The sequence below is a fragment of the Plutella xylostella genome, chromosome 5 (assembly GCF_932276165.1).
Source record: "Plutella xylostella chromosome 5, ilPluXylo3.1, whole genome shotgun sequence".
Lineage (NCBI taxonomy): Eukaryota > Metazoa > Arthropoda > Insecta > Lepidoptera > Plutellidae > Plutella > Plutella xylostella.
In genome coordinates this window covers 5,371,590-5,395,015 of record NC_063985.1, presented here as the reverse complement: position 1 = coordinate 5,395,015, position 23,426 = coordinate 5,371,590, and the positions used below count along the sequence as shown (strand labels likewise).

At 40.8% G+C, this 23,426-nt stretch overlaps 1 protein-coding gene across 3 annotated transcripts; it reads left to right on the top strand.

The window, feature by feature from the left end:
- The first annotated feature begins 454 nt into the window (after window positions 1–454).
- On the top strand, window positions 455–23,343 carry LOC105392352. Of its 3 annotated transcripts, XM_048633172.1 has the most exons (7): window positions 455–633; window positions 13,005–13,067; window positions 18,538–18,703; window positions 19,007–21,315; window positions 21,409–21,910; window positions 21,996–22,113; window positions 22,222–23,343. In XM_048633172.1, the coding sequence occupies exons 3-7, from the start codon at window positions 18,574–18,576 to the stop codon at window positions 22,283–22,285; spliced, it is 3,123 nt and encodes a 1,040-aa protein (XP_048489129.1). In that variant the 5' UTR covers window positions 455–633; window positions 13,005–13,067; window positions 18,538–18,573; the 3' UTR covers window positions 22,286–23,343. The 3 variants fall into 3 exon arrangements, with proteins under 3 accessions (XP_048489129.1, XP_048489128.1, XP_011562268.3); XM_048633171.1 differs by having other exon boundaries at window positions 18,543–18,703; window positions 19,007–21,910; XM_011563966.3 differs by having other exon boundaries at window positions 19,007–21,910.
- The last annotated feature ends 83 nt before the right edge of the window (window positions 23,344–23,426 follow it).

Sequence of the window (23,426 nt, the reverse complement as noted above, 5' to 3'; positions counted from 1 at the left end):
TAATGGAGACGCGGCAGACGGCAACAAACAAGCCAAAGCAGGCGGGGTTGCCATGGACAAACCGTCGTTGTTAGTGTCCACAATTTTGTCAGCACTATGTCGTCATCAGCAAGACGCATCTGGTTGAAGATACTTTTGTTTTCTTCAGGTTTCAGTTATGGCAGGCAAGCATAGCATAGTCGACCTACCCAAATCTTTTGAGATATTTTTTTTCTTTTTATCTGGTTTACTGAAATGTTTACGCACAGCGATAAAATATTTATTCCTGGCAGAGAAGGAAATTTCCTCTGAAATGACTCCTATCCAGGTCCAAAGTTGTTATTCTGTATCTAGCAGTGCCCGTGCTGACACCGACAAAAGCTCCAACAGAAATATCTCGAGTGAAGCTGCTGCGCTGCCCCTGCCGTCGGCAGCGGCGCGCTTCGAACCGCGAAGCCTCGGCGCTCGGTGGCGGGCCAGTCGCTCCGTGCCCCCCGGCCTGCCCTCACGCCGCGCGCGCCGCCGGGATCGATCCCAGCCTCCGCCGCCGACCGCAGTGGACACACTCTGTCAAGTGTCGTGTGTGCTGTTTTTTTCTGTGACTCCCGAACTAGGATTTTGTGTTGACCGCCCCCATACACGTGTGTTTCTGTTGTGAGTATTTTTTTCAAGATTGTTGGTATGTCTTATTGGTACTTAATAAGTATTCCGATGATGTAGAGCCAGCTGAATAGAATTCATACGCGATCGCAGTTTAACGTGACGATAATGTAGTTTGTGAATGTAGTCCTAGCACTCGGTGTCAAAGTCGATATTGGAAGGACATAACATAAACAATGTGCAATATCGAATGCTTAATAAACATTATATTGCTTACAGGATATGCATTTGCTATTATAAACATAAGGTCAACACAAGTTCACAACAAAAACCAGATATCGATAAAAATACAAATAAATCAATATCAAAGAACTGTCAATATCAATGATGATTCCTTCTTACAAAGTTTTACAGAATATTTACAACTTCTGGCAACTAAACTGTGTTCAGTTAATGATACAAAAAAATATAAATACGTACAAATCGTGTGCAACTCATTTTGAATTATACTTCTCTTAACAAGAAGTTTCTCAGGAACTTTGATCTTTCATAATAAAATATGTACCTAAGTGCAAATGCGTTTGGATTAACGGCTAAATACCGGGACGATAAATACCCATACCACAGTCACAAAAAAATTAGGAGTCAAACGAAGTCCTGTAACATAAACAATTAAACATGGCAAGTTAAACGAACTTTGTGTGAGATTTCTTGGCCGGTGCACCGTTCACACTTAGAATGTCGCTAAATATAGACATCAAGGGTAGGCAGAAGCACTGCAGCCGCTGCCATATCACATCGACATGTCGTCCTTTGATACCATTTGGTTTTTAGCCTTGTTTACTTAAAACTGGTTTGGATCTTAAAGAATGTAAAGGACAATGATATGCCACAAATTATCTACATTTTAGGGAAACAAAAAAAGGTATAAGTGCTAAAGAAGTATGTTTTGTTAGAGCAATCATCAAAGACTTTGATTAGTTTGAAAGCCAGCAAAATAATTGAAATATTTAGAAATCAACTAAAAAAGTATAATGTTGCTAACGTGTTTCACGTGGTGGGCGAGCGTGAAATCTCTGATGATTAAAACATCGATTGGTTTTTGTTTTTGAATGATCCACTCGAATTGTTCTTTAATCAAAGGGACAAATTTTCCATCTGTTTATTCAATGTGTAGGTGTAGACATGATTAAGTTGATTGAAGTTTATGATGGTACCTATTTTTATTGTTGGTTCGTACCTCATACATTTGATTTGAAAATTACCATGAAAAAGGTGGTATTTTATTATAATTACTTAAGTATGTAATCTATTCACAACGGAAATAGCGGGCCACTTGAGGGTGGGTGGCTCATTTATGTAGATTAGAAATTTAAATAATTTGGAGAGCCGAAAATTCACCTTATGAAAAAAGTTTTAAGACTACTTTCAACTATACTAAGTACTAAATTGAACATAAATACATACTTAAACCTTTACCGCCATAAGTTATGTGTAAAATCAAATGTATTTTCAGACAAATCTTGGTTGGAGTTCGTCTCTTCCAGTAACATAACCGTACTTTATATTATGTTCAAACACTAACAGCTCGGTAATGATAAATATCGGCTCTTTGACAAAAATGCAAGCTCAGCCATCGAGCATTCAAAGAATTGAATGTGCAACTTCATCTACCGTTACAACTTACATCATCAATTCATCACATTACTCATCAAAGTGCACACGTATAATTGGACATGACAGAGTGTGGTTTGTATGTCCCCGACATTGATGGTAATTCGACATAGGTAGTAGGTACTTAATGGGTTTTTGTGAAATGCATAAAATAATTTTTTTCTATGAATTTGACAACAAAGAAAGTTGAAGATTTTATCTTCCAAGTGAGTTTTAATACAGATACATAATAGGAATACATAAATTCAAAATAATCAATGAATTAATAACACAAACAAAGCACACTTTACTGAAGAAGAAAAATTCAAAATCAAAATTCTTATAAGTAAAAACCAAAACAGAACATAACATTGCAAAAAGAAGGAACAACTCACTAGCCAGTTAAACAAACAGTAGTCATGAACACATCTGCGACCTGAATACTGGCGGCTTTAATCTGGACAATTCATCAAGACGAACGCATGCTAATTATACATGTGGGTATTCATCGAAATGCCCGCTCTACTCGTAATCACAGGCGACGGGTATCGATGACAAGCATAAAAAAATAAATATAGTCCTCTGGATGAACCCGTTACTCGAAGTCTTTGTAAGACGTCAGGGTTGGGCCCTGGATGATAACGACTTTAGATTGAGACATTGCGTGAGTTGTCATTGACCGAGACTACGCTGGAAACAAAAATTATGGACTTCCTACCAACATTGTGCTTATTGATTAACTTGTTTCAAAGTTTGGCTTTCACAATAGCTATTGTCATGAAAAAACAATGAATAGTTAATTAGGTTACGATACTAATTTATCAAGGAGATACCTGGGTAAAAACTTGTTACAATAGCATAAGGTAAGGTAAAAATTGCGAACCAATTCTACCTAACTGGGATTACCTACACTGAACTTGAATTTCTTCTGCAGTTTAGTATGCACTTATAAAGATAAATTTTATTTCTTGTTTTACATCTCGAAAGAAACGGATACAAATTACTGTCTTCGATCGACCATTACTGTTCAATTTTATATGCATCGATGGAAATGTTATTTGTAATTTAATTCGCGTTGGATTTAAATGTCATCTGAGCCAGTTATAGTTTATAGTCTCAAGCCTCAACCACCAAACAAATTACTGTGAACTATGCAAAAACAATATACCTAAGTAAAAAAATCTGGATTACACGATTTAATTTTAGGTCCGTGAAAACCTCCAATTATACGTACTGTGGACGTTGAGGTTTTTTTTACGATCAATGACAATATTTTAAACAATTTTAGTACCAAACTCATTATTAACGTGCGGAAGTATTTAATGATCTGTAAAATAAATAACCGGAATGATATTTATAAGCCGCGATAAATATTCTTGACTCCCATGCTGTATTAAAAACCAAAGAAAAGCATTTCCAATTAATATGAACTAATTAGCATTGCATGACCATTCGTTTGGTGGAACATAAAACGACAGACAAAATGAGAACATTAAACCTGGTGATGATAAGATTTTAGGGAGAAGATAATGTGGATTCCGAACAACGAGACATTAGTGAAGGTCTTCGGTGAAGTTGTGTTTAGTGTAAGCGAGGGAGCTCACTGGTTCACCGACTGAAGATAACGTTTAATAGCGTTTTTGTTATTTTGATATGTTGAAAGGTACTTACACTCAATTTACTCAAGTTTGTATTCTGTTATAATGTATTGTACCTATCCTGTAAGCCATTAAGTACTTTTACACTATACTCTCATATTATTACTATAATATCATGTGTAAATTCTTAAATTTATCAATAAATGGTTGAAATTGAAATTTTGATTGAGTTGAATAATTTTGTCATCAATAGGATTTCAATAAGGGAAATCTCTAAAACCGCTTACATAAAACTTCACAGGTCTCTTTTTCAGGAAAACACTATACCTATATGCTTACTTAAGTTTTATATCTTCGGATTATTCAATAATCATCACAGCACCCACCAAGCACAGTCACTCAACCGCCTAAACCGCATCGGCTCCCACACAACACCACTTTTTCTGATCTTACGAGTTATTACGTCTATTAAGTAACAAGCAATAGAATATTGGCTTTCACTATTAAATAGGTAAATACAAGTAATCAAGCAGTGAAACACGCAACTTGATTTAGGTAATCAAGTAAAGTTACACTTATTAGATAATTTATTTCACACATGATTAGCTTATTATAGTTATCGGTAGGTAGGTAGTGTACCGATCTGAAGCTATCGAGGTTGTTTCATTCCGCAATGCGTGCGAAAAGCGTATAGGCAATTATTTAAAATAGTTCGATTTAATTGTAATGAAAAAAAGTGAGGAGAGTAAAATTAAGTCGCGTGATAAAATAAAAAGCATGAAGAGTGTAGATAATTGGTTAGATCGATTAGTTCTGAGAGCGCACGCGGAACTAATGGCGGTATGTGTTCCGGACAGAGCATGAGTGTGATCCGATCTACTTGCTCTTTAAAAGAAAGTTAATTTCACTATTGTTTGGAAGCTTGCATTGTCACTTCAGGAGGAAACGGAAAATGTTATATAGTGCGTCCGCTTCGGCGAGTTTTTCAGGAATATTTTTGCCGTTCCGTTTTCCTAAACTCTGTCGCTCTCCATTATTCATAAAAGATTGTTCACCGATTTTAGAAACGCATAAGAGATACTTCGGTTAACTTATTGAAAGATCATCTTTAATTTAATTCAATTGCTGCTTTCTACTGAATAAAAGCTCATTTAAAGACATCACATGAATCAAGGAAATTTAAAATCAAGTAGGCATAAATAATATAATTTTATAGGGTATTTTTATGATCCGGTTTTGTAATAAAATGTCGTAATTGATACAAGCAAGTCGTAAATAATAGCCGATGTCATAGTCCAATTTAGTGACAGGAAATGGGCAGTAAGCTTTCTGCCTACTTTGTTTTCATTCCGATTCCGTAAAAAGCTTTCATTAATATTATTTGGTTGAAATGTTTGGTTTGTGCTTCGAATGCTGAGATGTGACGTCTCTTTGAGGAAGTGTCGGAAATATGGAGTGAATCGGTGAAGCCAGAGTCATTTGTATGAGCCATGACTTCCGCCTCGGTGAGGACAGAAGCGTGACCACATCAAACAACTTTACACCAAGTTTTGAATAATTACGAAAAATAAGAAATGCACCTATTTATCTATAATAGTAAGCAAAGATATTCTAGGAAATAGCAATAACATTATCGCCAGTATACCGAGATGTCAATGGATATTAATAATCATCCTAATTACTATTATTATTAAATACTTTTAAGTTGGTCGGTACTCATTATGGGAAGATAAATCGTATAAAATACCCTTCACCCAAATTATTAATTGTTTATTATTCATTCAAAGAAAAAAAATAGAGCTATGTTGAGGTTCAGAAGTTTACTTTATGGCTAAAGTTTTAGACAGACCACTTAGAAAACAAAAGAAACCTACGAAGTATATACAATTATATGTACCTAGATATACATACATAGGTTCCGTACTCTGGAAGAGAAACCTCCAAGTCGGTGACGTTCGTTGTTTCTTTGCGCTAAATAGTGCTGGTTTTAGGTCACAAAGGTTACATAGAGCCACGTGCACTCTCATAGCCTACTTACATTTACCTCTTAGCTTATAACCGTGCCCACAGCGAAAAAAGACTCAAAACTATCTGTACACCATGTTTTTTGTTTCAATAAAAATGGAAAACAAACAAAAAAGATAATCTTTTAAACTTACAAAGTTATATTATTTCGAAAGTAAACAATTTTGGAAGTGTAAATCCCATTTTGCGGTTTTTTGTTACTAAGAATATTATAAAGAGGGCGTTTATGAGGGGGTACGTAAACTACTAAAGAAATACAAAATGATCTTTTTCACGGCGGATATGCACTAAAAGACTCATTCAAAAGTGTGGGTGGATACTTTGGTACCTGATATTACAATGAAAGTACAGTAACACTTTCTAGACAAAAGGGTGTAGATATAATATTGCTTTGTTTATAGGGATATATACAAATAAACCGATAATTTATTTGTTTTTTTCGACTGTGGCACCCTGGGAACTAAAATCCACCAAAACTCATTTTAGTGTATTATCAAGGGGACTTTACAGTGTATCAGTAATGTGTATATTACAAGTTATTATTCAGAGTTGTAGGCTCTACCTAAAGGCACCAATTACTATTCAGTATTCACAGATTTTACTAGACAGCTATTTTAAGCTTTTCTTTGTTTATCGCGTGTTATATCAACAATCGCAATTCTAAGTTTTTTTCACAATTTTAATCTAAGTACTTACCTATTTCTTGAACTATCCGTCGGCAACTCTTAGTGTCTTCCGTTAAAATATACTTATTATATCGAAGAGCTCATTTGCTGCAGTCGCTACAGTCAACATGAATGGCACCCGCCCACGCGGCTGTAAATTGTGGCTCTAACTGTACCCACGCGACAAATTACCCTCCGTAATAAAATAACTTGTAACTTGTTTTATAAAGAAAGATACTGACACACTGACAATTATAATTAACAATATAAAAGAGTATTTACCATAATACATTTAACAATAGGAAAATTTACTGAATCTGATCTCAAGTACTTACAGATGGTCGAAAAAGCTTCTGCTCTATACTATGTTGAACTATTGCTACTCACCTTTTCACCTCATCATGTTGAAACGACATAACTTTAGTATTCTCAGTAAACTCGATAACGTAACTAATTCGGAACCCTCGGAGTTATCTATGGAGCGACTGAAGCGGGTAAGTTCGTAAGCGAGTTTGACAGTCGACAGGAGGCGGTGGAGGCCTCCCTTTGACCTAAAATAAACCAATTTTTTTACCCAATCGTGAAATAAAATTATGGTGAAATATGCCATGACAATTTGTTTTTTTCTATCTTTAATTTACTTGGCAGAGTGTTTGGAAACAACAATATTTTGGCTTACTATTTTAAACCCCCGGGTCTGAAATTATACATCACGTGTATCTCTTGAAAATTAATGTAAGTATCAATAGGTAATGATGATGACCTTCCGACCGATTTCGGCCATGGCGACTGCCATCGACTCCTAACTTACTGTGACGCCTGAGGCGCACCAGCGCCAAGACCTAATTCAGGCGCTGGTGCACCTTAAGATGGCTAATATAGCCAATTTTGGCGGTGAACTTCCTCGCACAGTGTGGACAAGTAAGAACACCGCGTTCATAATTGTAGATGATGGCCGCAGGTGGCCGGTCTCGCAGTGCATCACGCTTTGCATTTAATTCTTTTTTGCGGCGCTCCTCGTAACCAGCCACCCTAGCCTTCACCAATCGTCTCCATTCGGGACGTCGTGCTGCCAAACTCTCCCAATGTGCGGGTTCGATATCGCATCTTTTGAGGTGCCTTTTCAGGACATCCTTGTACCTCAAGAGCTGACCACCGACCTTACGTTTGCCCTCTTTCAGCTCCGAGTACAAGATGCGTTTCGCGACCCGCTCCTCCGCCATACGTGCCACGTGGCCACACCACCGAAGTTGTCGCCGCATTAGGTACGACTCCAAGCCACCAACATTAGCTCGGCGCAGTACTTCGGTGTTTCGCACGCGATCAGACCATTGGATGTTCATAATACTTCTTAGACATTTAAGGTGGAATCGATCTAGCGTGCGAATGTGGTGACGATACACGCACCACGTCTCGGAGGAGTACAGCAGATTCGGCAGCACGATAGCCATGTACACCGAAATTTTTGTGGCCAGTCTCAAGTCATGTGAGCAGAAGACCCTGGAACTCAGCTTGCCGAATGCTGCGGCAGCAGCCCCGATCCTACTGTTAATTTCAGCGTCAAGGTCGCACTTGGATGAAATAGTGCTCCCCAGATAACGAAATTTATCGACCTGCTTCAACAAATCTTCGCCGATATGTATTGCCAGTGTTTCGTGACCGTGCATGTCCAAGGACATCACTTCTGTCTTTTTAACACTGACTTTCAGGCCGAATTTACTGCACGAAGAGTGGAAAGCAGTCATTAGTTGTTGCAGGCCATCTGGGGAATCTGCTGCAAAGCTAAGATCGTCTGCATACATGACCTCAGTAACCATAGCGTACGACACTTTCGTAGATGCCTTGAGTCTAGCCAGGTTGAACAATTTCCCGTCTGTGCGGAACCTTATATGGACACCTTGGGAACAACTCCGCAGAACCTCCTGGACAACTACGGCAAAGTATATGGCGAACAGTGTGGGTGCAATAACACAACCTTGTTTCACCCCACAGGTGACGGGAAAGAAATTTGACTGCTCGCCATCCACTGTGACACAGCATTGCATGTTGTCATGTAGTAGTCTGAGAAGCTCTACGAAATCCTCCGTGCATCCCACCTTCTGCAACACCAGCCAGAGGGCTTCACGAGGGACACTGTCAAAGGCCTTCTCCAGGTCTACGAAGCAAAGGTATAGGTTTTGACCCTGTTCCCTGCTCTTCTCCTGTAGTTGGCGGATTGCAAAAATTGCCTCGCACGTCCCTCGGTCTGGTCGGAAGCCGAACTGGGTTTCTGGCAGGAATTGTTCGGATAATGTCATAAGGCGGTTTAAAAGTATTCGGGCAAAGACTTTTCCACAGACTGAGAGAAGAGAGATACCGCGATAAGAGTCACAGTCAGAGCGATCGCCCTTGCTCTTGTAGAGAGTGCTGATGCGTGACACTAGAAAGTCATTTGGGACTCGCCTCAGCTCCCACATACGAACAAAGAGCTCCCATACCTGCGTGTGTAACTCCTCACCGCCGTACCTCAACAATTCCGCTGGTATGCAGTCGATGCCCACCGCGCGCTTGTTGTGGAGCTGTTTAATAGCAAGGACAACTTCCTCGCGTGCCAGTGGCCTATTCAGCTTCTCACAGACTGGAAGTTGCGGCAGTAAGCTAATATGTCGTAGATCGGCTGTTCGATCTACATTCAACAGTGTTTCAAAATGTTGTGCCCATCTGTTTAACACATCATCTCTACTTGTAAGAAGGTGTTGCCCATCTAAGGATCGCAAAGGTACCTTTATGTGAGACGATGTGCCGACCAGCTTACGTACCTCGGCGTGGAACTCCCCGAGCTGTTTTGTTTCAGAAAGCCACTGGATATAGTTGGCTTTTTTGAGCCACCACCTATCTTTAGTTTCCCGAGATATTCTTCTGAGTGCCTGGCTACTCTCTTTTATTTCCGCCGAATTTCGATCCTTTTGGTTCCGCAACAGGTGTCGGTGTTTATCGATCGCTTCTGTGAGCATTCCGTCGTTCTCGTCATACCAATCCTCGTTCTTTCGAACCTTTAGACCCAAGACGGTAGTAGCTGAATCCAGGATACGAGATGTCAAAACACTCCAGTCAGCATCAATGTCACCTGTCTGTTCACGCGGTGACGGTAGTTTCTTAGCTAAGGCTTCGCTGTAACTCTTTCTCACTTGAAGACTGGTCAGTTTGTCTACGTTAAGACGTGAGCATTTCGCTTTCTGAGACCTTCGTGGAGGAGAGAGACGGATATGCATCTTGGTGACAACCAGGCGGTGGTCGGTCCAACAGTGTGCACTGCGCATGACGCGAGTTATCTGGACACAGGAAACGTCGCTTCGTCTAACGATAGCGTAGTCAATCAGGTGCCAGTGCTTGGATCTTGGGTGCATCCACGTAGTCTTGTGCTTAGCGGGAAGTCTGAACATGGTGTTCGTTATCGCAAGGTCAAACTGGGCACAAAGACTCAGCAGCAACTGTCCATTGTTGTTCATGTTACCGACTCCGTGTCTACCCAAGACCCCAGGCCATGCCTCGTAGTCCTGTCCTACTCTGGCATTGAAATCGCCCATGAGAAGGACTTGGTCTCTAGGGCGCACGCCATTGAGACACTGTGTCAATTCCTCGTAGAATTGGTCCTTAATATCATCAGCTTTATCCAGCGTAGGTGCATAGACACTGATGATATTAAGGAAGTTGTTGTTTAATAGGTGCAAGCGTAATGTGGTGATGCGGTCAGAGATATGGACTGGGAACTCCCCCAGTTTCCTGACAAGATGATTTTTGATCGCAAATCCAACGCCTGACCGTCTAGGTTCAGCGGCTGTGGTACCTTTCCAAAAGAAAGTGTAACCCCCGCCGTGTTCCGTAAGCTCCCCCTCATCAGCAAGATGTGTTTCACTGAGGGCCGCTACATCGATGTTGAAGCGCCGGAGTTCTCTTGCTACAATAGCGGTCTTACGCTCTGGACAGGCGTTGTCATTGCGATCAAGAAGCGTCCTCACATTCCACGCCCCAAAAGTCATAACCGGTGTTTTTTTTTGGTACAGTTTATTTTTGTTACTTCGACCGCGATTTTTGTTGATGCGGAGGCAGCCGCGGTTGCTACCATCCTGAATTTAGGGGTAAGCCTTTTTTAGGGCACCTTTTCTAGCCCCTTCCCCATGTGGAGAGAGCAGGGCCTCCCTGAATAGGGCTGCTCTGTCACTCTGGGTGCTGCCGAATTCGCACTATCACCCCAATGCAGTGCAAAAGCGACCACGGCGTTATAGACACCCCCAGAGCCGCCTGTGTGCAGACTTCAGACAAAGCCCGATTTGCATCAAACCGGACCTCTCTACCTCGGTCCATCGCCACAGGACTTTCAGACGTAAACGGAGTCCTTTTATATGGAAGCAGTCAGGTACGCAGGATATATTAAGGTGCACAGATGTACGCGCAAACACAAGTGCACACACTCGTCCCCCCCTCTCTGTATCCGATGGAACGGAGAACCGCTACGACCGGGGAGAGGTTTGGATGATGTGTCTGGCCGACGATTGCTAATGCCCTCTACCGTCGCCCTAGGCCATCCACCTTGCCTTGCTACCTCGCCGAGACAGCCATGCCCTCTTGCATATCTGCGGTGGGTTGCCTTTCTCGCCGAAGCAGACTTAGTGCATAGCGCGGGAGGTGTCCGCGGATTAACCCATCTGCTAAAGCATCAGGTCCCCTCAACCAGGTTTAGCCCGCGAGTCGACGCGGTTTGCCGGAGTGTGGCCGCTGTATGCACTACAGCTACTTGGAGCCACTGGTGAGAGATTGTGGGCCGCATGCAGCTGATAGTGACTACCACCCTTAAGCCTTAAAGAGTCGACTGGCAGAAACATAGAGACGTAGCTGCAAGACGCCCCACTACACCCCAATATTATATACCTAATATCATTATCAGAAATCGGCTTCAAATATAATTTTCATATCGAATTTACGATACTTTTCTTACCAATAACTGTTTTTTTATTGTTTATAATTTATGCTACATAGGTGCATATATTAAGTACTCATAATATGTGTTACAATACCTGATGTAAATATTCAACAATCTAGCGCTAAGTCGATAAACATAAACGCGTTTTACTGTCAAAGTAGGAACTTAGTATGCATAGTAAAACTGCAACCCCAGATGACCACAACACAACACAGGCAAACATTTGTGCAGAGTGGAGGCATTAAAATACCATCTACGCATCATAGTCTTACCGAGTGAAACTTTATGGGCCAACGATCTTGTCCCAGATAGCCAATAGGATATCACGTTGGTATATTTAAGCTTAATACCGAGAGGCGAATTACTGGCATATTTTATCTTCTTTTATATTTAGATTGCAATCAAAAAGGTGTTTATTGTCTCGAGAACTAAACTACATATTCATAAGACTGGTATTATAAGTACGATGGTGTGTGCAAATGGCTTCAATGCGTATACGCATAAGTGACGCATAAGTAGGTACAATATGTTTGTAGAAACAACAATATGAGAAGGCTAGCCAGGGCATTAAGGTCGAGGAACCCCTTAAGCTTTATCTTGAATTTGCACGACTGTAGGCTCCAATTCGCTTGGCATTTCGTTAATCCCTTCGAACGTAACAGCTGTGGTTAATTGCCCCATGAAAGGGCGTCCTTGCCGTTTTTGGCTAAAAGGGCACGTTTGTCTAGTCCCCGGCCCGGCATACCTGGCTGTGACATTACGGGCGCCGGTCGCCAGAAACGGATGAAGGAAATTCAAATTTATGATCCTAATTGCTCCCCGGAAATGGCCTTAACTATATTTCGGTGTTTGAACTGCATTTCTATGGTTATTGTTTAGGAAGTTAAAGCTATAACTTGAATGGGAACTTTCTAATTGGCGCAGCAATGGCAGCCCAATACGATCAAACAAAGTTCGTTAGTGAGTAATTTGACGGTTGTAGCTTTGGCTAGCGGGTATTCGAGTCGATATTGCGTGAAATAGTATCGTGACAAAGAGCATGAATTGCACCGATGTTTCCCTACTGAACTGAATAATTAATGCACCTGACAAACTACAATAAGCGACAACGAAGCAAAGACTGAATATATTATAATAAACTCCTATAGTTTGTAGAGTGCGGTTCTATTGTGTCTCGGAGGCGATAAAACACCATTCTACGTGAAGGTATTTTTATACTTCCTATCGTGAACTATTGGACGCTATGGAATTCGTAGCTATCGGAAGATTAAATTATGTGTGTGCATTAAGGTGGTTGGAAACAATCACGCAAGGATCTTGCACGGCAGTTTCAGAACTTGACCTTTGACCAATGAGGAAATTACAATTTGGCCATACAATAATTTATTTAATTCTTGTAAATTTTACAAAATTACTATTTTTCCATATTAATATATGGTCGTATTTATTGATAGTCGTTCACTACATTTACAATATGTAGAGTTTGCAATTATTTTTTATTAAGTTTATTTCTTTATTTTTCAGTCTTCCCAGTCCCGCGCCCACCAACGAGAAGTGTCGACCTCCCCTTATGTACACTGGTATGAGGTAAGTAAGTCACTTATTCGCAGAGTAACCTAGAAAAATTACTTCACATAGAATATTGTAAGTGCTTAACATACACCCACCATTTTTATTAAAAAAATACTTTACCCACATACATTGTTGTACACTGTAGCAACTGCGTGCCATTTCTTTAACAAGATTTCCTTCCAAGGCTATTTCGCTGCATTCCCTCAAACCTCTGGCTGCTTATCAGCATGCGTATGCGCACGCATTTACTGCCGACACCACGAGTGTACGAGCTGTAAACAATTAGCTTCAACACTACTTTCTGCACGTATTGTGCTTTAAAGCGATATTAAATTCTAGAATAGTCAGATAAAAGCGCATTAAGTTAAAAATACTAAGAGTTGCAGAAAGGAATGTAAGATAAAAGTATTACTGGCTTGCTATTTTGCTGACGGTATATAGGCAGAAAGAGACCGACATAGATTAAAAAATATTTAAGTATCGGATAATCTGAGCGATAGGCATCATGAGCAGCAATTCAATTTACCAGCATGAGATGAGTAGAACCTGAACTACGAGTATACCCAATATCTTCTGTAAAAATACGTATTATTTAATTGCCGCATACAAAATAAGCCCTACTTCGTTCTAGACACTACCTAGGCAGCATAGTGTGTAAGTGTAGCTTAGCTCTCGTGAGTCAACTATTAGCGTCGATCCACCTGCCTGTGTCTTAGGTGTCAATGTCCGTCAAACGCACCCTCACAGCGACGTATTCACGACCAACAGCGTAGAGTCGACGCGCGAGCCAGTCAGAAAATGAAAGTATGTATGCAGATATTTCGAGGCTGACTAAAATAGTAGACGTATAAGCAAACGATGTTGATCCTCTTACTATGTTTGTGTAACAAACATAGTAAGAGGATCATAATTATAATTAGGATATAATTATAATTAGGATATATAGGATACATAATTATAACCAAGGTCCGGTGCTGACTGCATCGTTTAATCACGGCTTCAAGCGAATCTTCGGAAACCAATATAAGTGGTTGCATTTGAATAGAAAATACTTGATGTGGCTCTTAAACAGGATCGTAATTAGTCTTGCAGCTAAGTACCTTCAGTAAATGTTTTAGAGTCAAATGGTGGAGATTCTAAAATCGCCTCACGTAACACATTACGGCTATCACTGTACCTGTCATTAGACATTTCGTCGAGCCAGACGCGTTCCTGCAGATGCCCGCACGTACGCGTCTAGCCACTGCAAATACATTACAGTACTATATAGCTGTATCTACATCACCGTACCTGGGCCCAAGGGATTAGCAGAAAATATAAAAAACTTGTTTAAAACCTTGGACAAGTTGAATTAGCCAAATTGTCATAAGGATAGAAGATTTCGACCACATAAGGACTCGCCGCACACGAGTACATAGGCAGGAGTACTTACTTTATATGAATACATAATTACATAGTACTATTAATAAGCGAGTGATGACGACTTCACGAGTAAAGTTTCCAACAATACTATTTTTTACAGAGATTGGGAAATTCACTAAACCCTTGATAAGCTACTGACAACTTCACGTGAATCATGTGCACTAACATAATATGTATTAAAAGAATCGAACAGGTTGTTAGTTCGTCAGATCAGTTCTAATATGAATTACTGAATTTCCCCTTTCAAGGACTGGCCTTACACGAAGCCCAGTTTCCGAATCCGATGTAGATAATTGTAGTGGCATTACGTGAGTTATCTTATAGTACAAAACATTGTCATTATGACATTCTTCTTAGGTTTCGCTGAAAAAGATTAAAGGGTTCGAACTAGGGTTCGTCACCGTGGTGAATGGATTAGTCAGTCCAATCTGGTCTCAGTCGCTGACACTACTCAGGGTGCGACGGACGTATAGAAAGTATTACAATTGATACGTCATTCCAGGTGGCTCCTTTCATGAATTCGTGTACTTATTATGATAAAAAGTTTGTTATGAAAAATGTAATAGATAAAATGTTGTTGGTTATCTTGATTTCCAAAAATATTCAGGATTCTCTTGACCTACCTGAGCAATTTTATTACCAGTGGGTACACTTATAAAATAATTAATACGATATTTTTAATTACGCTACTTATGCAGCGGTAATTCTGAGCCATTAAGATGGGCGTAATTCAAATTGGAATGCTACTACAAATATGCAGGTTACCTTGGAGTGTTTATGTTGACATATAATTAGTAATTACCCACCTACGCTGCTTATCCTACGTAATTAGGGAAGAATGGTATGGGTTTAGATTTTTTCATAAGACCTACCTAAATAGTTTATAGTAAGTGAAGGATTTTGGTATTTTATGAGCGTGTGCACGCTTGCGTTGTCTCCTAGGGTACTCTTGAAAATGCCTTGTGAAGAAACAAACGACAACAAGGAATGATGGCATTCGCGGCATTTCTTCACTCCGCCTGGAGCCAGGAATTCTAAGTGGGCAATGTTCTTAGAAGATTTAAAGCCATTACCTTAGTGCAGTTAAGATTCGTCGCGCGACGGCACGCGGCCCATGATTGCCACGAATGCCACCAATTATGCAATTACACAGGCTTTACCTAATTGTATCTCTAATGACGCACGACAAGGAAGCAAACGGCTTATCCAATAGCCAACTAATGCAACGCCGTTGTGGGCCGACCCGGCGATTGTGCGAGTTATCAATGCACCTGCCCCATCATAGTTTCTGCGTGAGCTAGTGCAACATGCTAATATGAATGGAATGTCGACCGACCGCATGAAAGGAAAATGCGTAAACGCAGCTGCCGGCTGCGGTTCCATATCTCTTTTTACTTTAGTGAAATTCCAAACAAGCATTTAGATACGTCGGTACGCAACATTGGCTCGTGAAAACGGCTTTCATATCGGATGAGGTAATTAAAAGCGGCTGTAATCATTTAATGTATCATAAATGAATCGATGAGACGAGCGGCGGGCGGGGCGCCGGCCGATCAGAGGAGTCTATTAAATTCAATGCTGAGCCATTCATCTTTAATGCGTTCTCAACCCTTCAAACATTTATATTAGTTTATCGGTTGGCAGTTCATTTGAATAAATAATTAAATACATGGCCTGAGTGCTCCTGATCGTTATAAATAATATTAATAACTTGCGCCAGGAGAGCAACTACATTTATAATAAATTTACGCCAGTGCAGTGCCATTTGTAACTTGTGTACTTGGTATATTTTGTAAGTACAGCAACATATTGATGTAGCGTAAAGTATATTGTAAATCAAAGCTGTTTATAAATATCGTGTGACGCATCGCGCGATAGGAGAGTTTACGCAGCGGAAGCGGCCACTTCCTCGCGGCTTGAAGCTACTTCACAATAATAGTAATCAGCTGTGTAGGGAGTCTCTGTGTAAACACTCAAACAACGCCGATGCCGAGAGGGCTACAAATACTTACAGCCTCTGTGAGCTTATGACTCATATCTATCTCACGTGTGGATCTAACGCTGAAATAGCACACCGGGGCTGTCTCTTATACTTTGAAGACCCATCAAGGATCTCACAAAAAGCTTGCGTGATACGCGAAAATATTGTAACAAATAATAACAGTAACAAAAAATTGCGGACATTTTGGTAATCCAATCAGCTCTGCCGGCTACGTGACCCCACACAATACGCAGCACCTATCGTTATTCACGTCGCTACTCACAACAACCGCTACCGCGAAACGAGTCTTGTATAATCTATTAATGTTTCCTGTAACAGACAGCCATTAAAATTAGATTGAATGTTCCGCGAAGGTACGGCCATTGCTCGAGTCGGGTTAGCTTAAGTGAAAAATAGGCCTAGAGATCAGCCCCTTGGAACGGGTTTGTGTCCAGCTAGTTATTAGACTTGCGCTGCCGTCACGGCGTCGCGGTACGGATTTCCGCCCGGGAGCTCTATGTTTATGCGATGATGAGTCACTTTTAGCTAAGTCCACAAGCTAGCGGTCCCACGCAGGTCTTTCCAGTCTTCTTTCGCACATTAAAGCTAGATCTGCCAATCAAGCGAGGTGTAATGATATATGTGCGGACGACATCCTCTCGGCCGTCCGTTCATATACCTTCATTAGCATACTCGTGGCTATATCTGGATGTAAACAACCTACTGCGCAAGTTATAAACTAACTTACAGCATAGATATCATAAATTGCTATCTCTAAAATAAATCTTCTTTATTAGCTTTGACCTATAAAAACATACCTACGTATATTACTTATGCAGGGTGTTAAGAAAAGGGTATATAACTAACCGATGTACCTATCTAACTATGTACACCAAACAGTTGTGATGTGAATCAGGTGAAACAACTAGTGTTCAAATGGATATTGGAAATTCACGGATAACTAATTTACATCTCCTTATAATTATGGGGTAGTTGTAGAGAAAATAATTAAAAAAAGAAGGAAGCTGAGTTGCTATACTTTCGGCTTACTAGGTATACCACTTGCAACCCTGTATAAAATATATCTTGTTAATAAAAAAGTTCTAAGCTAATACAAAAATAATTTTCTTATAAATTCCAACGAGGCTATAAGCAAACGCAAGCCTAAATAGTATTCTGTTTATTTTTTACAGATATATTGCTCGTTTGTCTATTTATTTATAAGTATTTACCAAGCCAGATATTTATAAAGAGAAGTCAGTAAAGCTGAGGTAAACAAGGAATCCCTTAAAGACCTCACAGGGTAGATAATAGTATTTACAGACGTTTCGCTTATTGAAAAAAAGTATATTAACTTTTTCTAATTACACAAAAATACGTTACATGTACCTACATATAGAGCTTTGCCTATTTGATTTATAATTAAGAATCAGTAATTTTTTATATAGATTTTATGTATTATTTACTTTATTATGAAAATAACTGCTATTAAGAACTTAACTGAATTATGTATGTCACATTCAATAAAATTATAACATAAACCGGTCTTAATTAAATCGCTCGTGATATCACCTTTTATGTTTTGTTGTTTACATTGAACTTAAGATATAATTAATAGTTTAGAAAGGTAAATGCAAGATACAATTCGTTTACTTCTTTTTTATAAGAGGAGTCTTTACTAATTGGCATTACATAGTAATCGCCTTCTATAAACCTTCACCACCGTTCACAGTCCACTTCTAGAGCCTTCACCGAGGCACGTGATCGGATATGTCCATAAGCTTTTTAATTAGCCTGACACTTTAAGTTGCTCCACAGCTCCACTTTGAAGCCTCATGTACTTAAAATATTTGGCAATACTAATTATTTATACAGGTACTCCCGTAAAAAGTCACGTGACCATAAAATTGTCGAATTTCCAAAAGTCAAAGTTTTCCAGACTGATCCCCTGAGTTACGCTCTTTCTGCTGATCCACTGTCCACTATTAACGGAACACTATACATATACTTCTTACAAAACGGCGATACGGTACGCGACCTCCGCTCCGACTCCCATAATAAGCAACACTCAATTGTCCACAGAGCAGCCGCCTCCCCGCAATGGTATCGTGAGGCACGATGCGGCTGTTCCGTCAGAAGCGCCCGGTGAGCACGCCCCCCGCCCCCGCCCCGCACCCCGCAGACTTCTACCTCGTCACCGCCCTGCCAGCCATGGTCATGGAGGACGACGTCAAGGAGATGAAGAAGGGTTAGTTGGTTCATGAATGCTAAGCATGGTGATATAAACTAAGCAACGTTAAATACCCCGACATTCACCAGTAGAAGTCGCACAACTTTTGAATGGCTAAACCGATTTTGGCAAAATATGGCTTAGAAAACTAAGCGAAAATCGGTTTAGCCGTTTGGGTTCTACGATACCACAGACAGATACACACATACACAGACACACAGACTCGTTAAATTGATAACACCCTTATTTTTCTTTTGGGGCTAAAAATTAAGCTATACAATGCAATGGAAAAGACTAACTTTATGTTTCATCACGTTTCAGTGTTCGCGACGTGGGGTCGCCGGATGGGGAAGAAGCTCGACATGCTGAGGAAACCCGAAGGCAAGGAAGCCTCCGAAGTATCGCCCCCTGATGAAAACTTCAAAGAGGACATTCCTGCCATCACGGGACAGTACAAGAAGAAACAGAACTGGAAGATGGGACGCAGCAGCTCCGAGACCACTTCGCTAAAGAAAGATAACGACACAGACTCTATCAGAAGTGGTTCGCGAGATAGATCTCCGAGTCCCTTCAAACAGTTCTTCCACAGAATGGGCTCCACGGGGATGCTCAACAGCTCCAAGACACAATCCTTGCACAACCAGAAGTCACCGGAAAGCTACTCGGTGGCGAGCGGCGCCCCGCTCTACCGCAGTTGTTCCACCTCACACCTCTCCACCTACGTCAAGGCTGACGACCCTTCGGACGACATCGACCTACAGAACGGCGACAACGATAACAAGAAAAATCAGACACCCAAACACAGTAACTTGATACCCGATGACACGTTAAACACCTCGACGAAAGCTATTAGTTGTGATAATATTCCGAACTTGGAAGGGCAAAACAATAATGGTATCTGTAAGAAACCCAACTTTCCTTATGCGTTTTTGCGGTCGAAACTTTCAGTTTTACCTGAAGAAAACAGCATAGCATCACAGAGAGGAGGATGCGTAAGGCAAAGTTTCTCAGAAAGGATTGGAAGGAAATCACCGAAATTTCGGAGAGAAAGACTGTTTATTTCGAACTCGCATTCGGAAGAGCGATATCAAAGTAGTGACTGTATATCAGTTCACGAAGACATGCTAATCGCTTCAGCGTTACGTAACGACTTCGAGTTCTCGCGTAGCTCAATGCGGAGTATAAATGACACAGACACAAATATATATCAACCCAAGCGTATGGAGGATAACATGTCCAGGAGATCGTCAATGATTTCCCACCGAGCTCCTTTAGATTACGACCCAATGCTGATGCCTCGGAACAGGAATAGTTTACCAGTGTATGAGTATAATTCGACGGTGGGGTCGATGCGGGACATCCGCAGCTCGCTGGCGTCGTCGACGCACAGCATCCACCCCGGGCCGGAGACGCAGGAGGTGCTGCAGGCGCACCGGCTCAGCAGCTACGTGAGTTCCAACGAGTCCGGCTACGACAGCGACGGGCGGCCCACGGACGAGCACAGCCACTCGCCGCCCGGCTACCTGGGGCACCTGCCCGGCGCCGAACGTGCCCCGCCTACTGACAATCCCGATGTACATTCTATACACGGCACATTTTCGAGGCAGTACAGTCTGAATCACAAAATAAACGTCAGCCGAATTCAAATTCCAGCCCGCAGAAGTTCAACGCCGTGCGCACTGTTTCCTGTTGAGAATACATCGTATGACTACGAAAATGACAACAGAGAAAACAGTAACATACATCGGTCATCAAACAATACATTCAACAGCATGAAACTATTAGACCACAGTGATGCGAAACCTCCACCTTTGCCTAAAAAAACGTTAAATAAGAAAACTCCACAAGTTTACAAAACAATCACACTTGACGATCGCGTACAGTCCAGAAAGATTAAATTCTTAAATTCGCAGTTAACACCGTCCAATCATTCGTCGACGCCTAACCTAGACAACAAATTGGCATCAGAAGGCAATTCATCAGCAGCTCAGACGTTGCCAGAAATTGATCTATTTGGAAGAGGACCGTGCACTAAACGATTCAGAAAGATCCGATTATTGAAATCTAGATTAGATGAGAGTCTTGGTGTATTTCTCGCCCAACATCGAGTAGATTTTGACAATAGTGGAATGAACTTTGAGATTCGCTACATTGTAGTGAAGCTGGACTTCGACGGCATCGCGCACCGCGACGGCCGGCTGCGCATCGGCGATGAGATAGTTAACGTCAACGGACGAGTCCTTAGAGGGTTGTCTTCTCTAAAAGAAGTGCAAGACATCGTCAACTCATGTTCGACAGAAGCGACTACAGAAGAAGGAGGAATGTTCCAAAGATATCAAGTTGATCTCGTTATGGCTCACGACGAAATAACGCCGGTCAGCTTAAACCAAATCATCAACAATGACCACAGTACGACCGTTCCACCAGTAACCAACGTACCACCAGACATTATATCACAGACTGTACACAAACCCACCACGTCAAATCAAATAAGAATAGAAACACACTTCCCTAGCGACAATCAGTTTTACGCATCCAATTCCAACGGCCCAAGTGGATTCGTTAATGACACTTTCGAGGCCAGTCGTCACAGAACCGACCCCGCTCAGAAATGTGACTTTGGAGTCCAAGTGAGTAACGGTCTAGTACTATCAAACCATAAAAGTGACGACGAAAAGTTGTTAGAGAAACATTGTTATGCACAATCCGCTGCTTCTTTACAGAACGTAACGAGCATCGAAATAACGTCGAAGCCGTCGCCGAGTCAGAGGACGGTACAGAGTAACAATTACAGGCCGATATCGATTCACAACTCGAGGCCGCCTCCCATGGTGGAACAGTATTCGTGCAACGAGAATGCGAACAACGAACTGAAAGAGAGTTCCCATTACATAAAGCATACGCCGCGGCTGTACCAGAACCGTTCGTTCGAGAGTATACCGGAGCAGCTGAGGACTAGCAGCCGAAGTCGTTTCTTCAGCAGGATAGGGTCCCAGCGGGGCGCGGGGGGCTCGCGGCCGCCGGAGCCGGGGGCCGCGGGCGCCGCGCCGCCGCACTACCCACACTCCTCGCTCCATCGAGCACACTTCTGGAAGGGAGCGGGACAGAAGAGCCTCGGCTTCAGCATAGTCGGGGGAACTGACTCGCCCAAGGGACAAATGGGTATCTTTGTCAAAACCGTCTTCCCGACGGGGCAGGCCGCTGACAAAGGTACCATCTTCGAAGGTGAGAATCGTCTTCTGGTGTTTTTACGCATGAATGTTTTTTTTTTCATAATGGCGTGATGTAACTAACTATCCGTGTGTTGCAGGTGACGAGATCTTGTCGGTGAACAACGTGCCGACGCGCGGGCTCAGCCACGCCGGCGCCATCTCGCTTTTCAAACAAGTTAAAGAAGGAAAAATTGAACTGACGCTTTCAAGGAGAAGGTAATTTTTCCAATATATTTTCTTTAATCTACCGTAGATTGGCAGTTCTGATATAAAATAATGTTTTTAATTTTCTTTAGTAAAAACATTTTATATTTTTGTTTTCAGAGCACCAAGGTCCAGATCTGTGGAGCCTCTCGGTAACTTCCGCGGCGATAATAAAAGGGAATAAAAGATTTAAATTATAACTATAAGTAGACTTCGTATTGTGCAATAACTATCATCCTACTTATTCATTACTTGGCCAAAGGCGAACTCCACTTAACTAGCAACTTATGTAAGGTTTCTATTATATATATTATTGTTATTACTATCACTTTTTATGGAATGGCATCGAACTTTGTATATTAAAGGTAATTTTATACCTAAGTGCTGAATGTAGAAGTAGATACGGTTTATAGAGCGTAAACGCATATCTCGTTGAATGTTTCAAAGCTTATATAACGGCAACACCAATCTTAACTAAGTATGTAAATGTTAAAAATAAATTAATATCTAATGATAATTATGTTATGTATTACTTCTTTAGGGAAGCTAGATCTCGTTGTTTACATATTATTAGTACTTAAAATGTGTAATCATTTTTTTTATTGTATAAAGCTAGGTGATTGATAATTATGTTGCATATAATATATGAACAAGTTGTTTATATGTACTAGAAAGCGTTTTCTAAGAAAACCACACATTTGTTATGACAACCATTGTGGCTTCACAGAACAAGAAATGAAATATGTATAATGGGAAATATTTCATTAGGTACACTTTCACATAGACTGATTCAGGTGAGGTGCTACTGAACTCAAGCCGACTTACGTTTCCAGTTTTAATTAACCTATTCACCGTTATTTTACTAATTAACCAACGTATTTAATTTTATACTTAAATTATTTATGGCAAAATATAATTACGGAGATGGCTTTGATCTGTCATTTGTCATGGCGATTATTTTAATTCACGTAATCGACAGGTTTTGGTGGCACCTTAACTTACTTTTAGTACCTATTTCACTGCCAAAGTTAGGATAAAGTTTTACCAGACATCTATTTCGACAAGTTTTAAGGCTACAGCGAATACGCTCCGTCCACTAATTGTAATATTTTACTTTTATCTTGACAATATTGTCAGAACTGCAATTTTTCAGACTACTGATTACAAACCCATTGTTAAAACCATCCGTATAACACCGATCCGTATCATTTTAAATATAATTAATAAATTCATTAAACTATGCTATTTTGTTTCATTTAATTAAGTACGCAATCGTTATTGTTTTTATGGTTTATTGATATTATAACTATAATACAAACTAAATA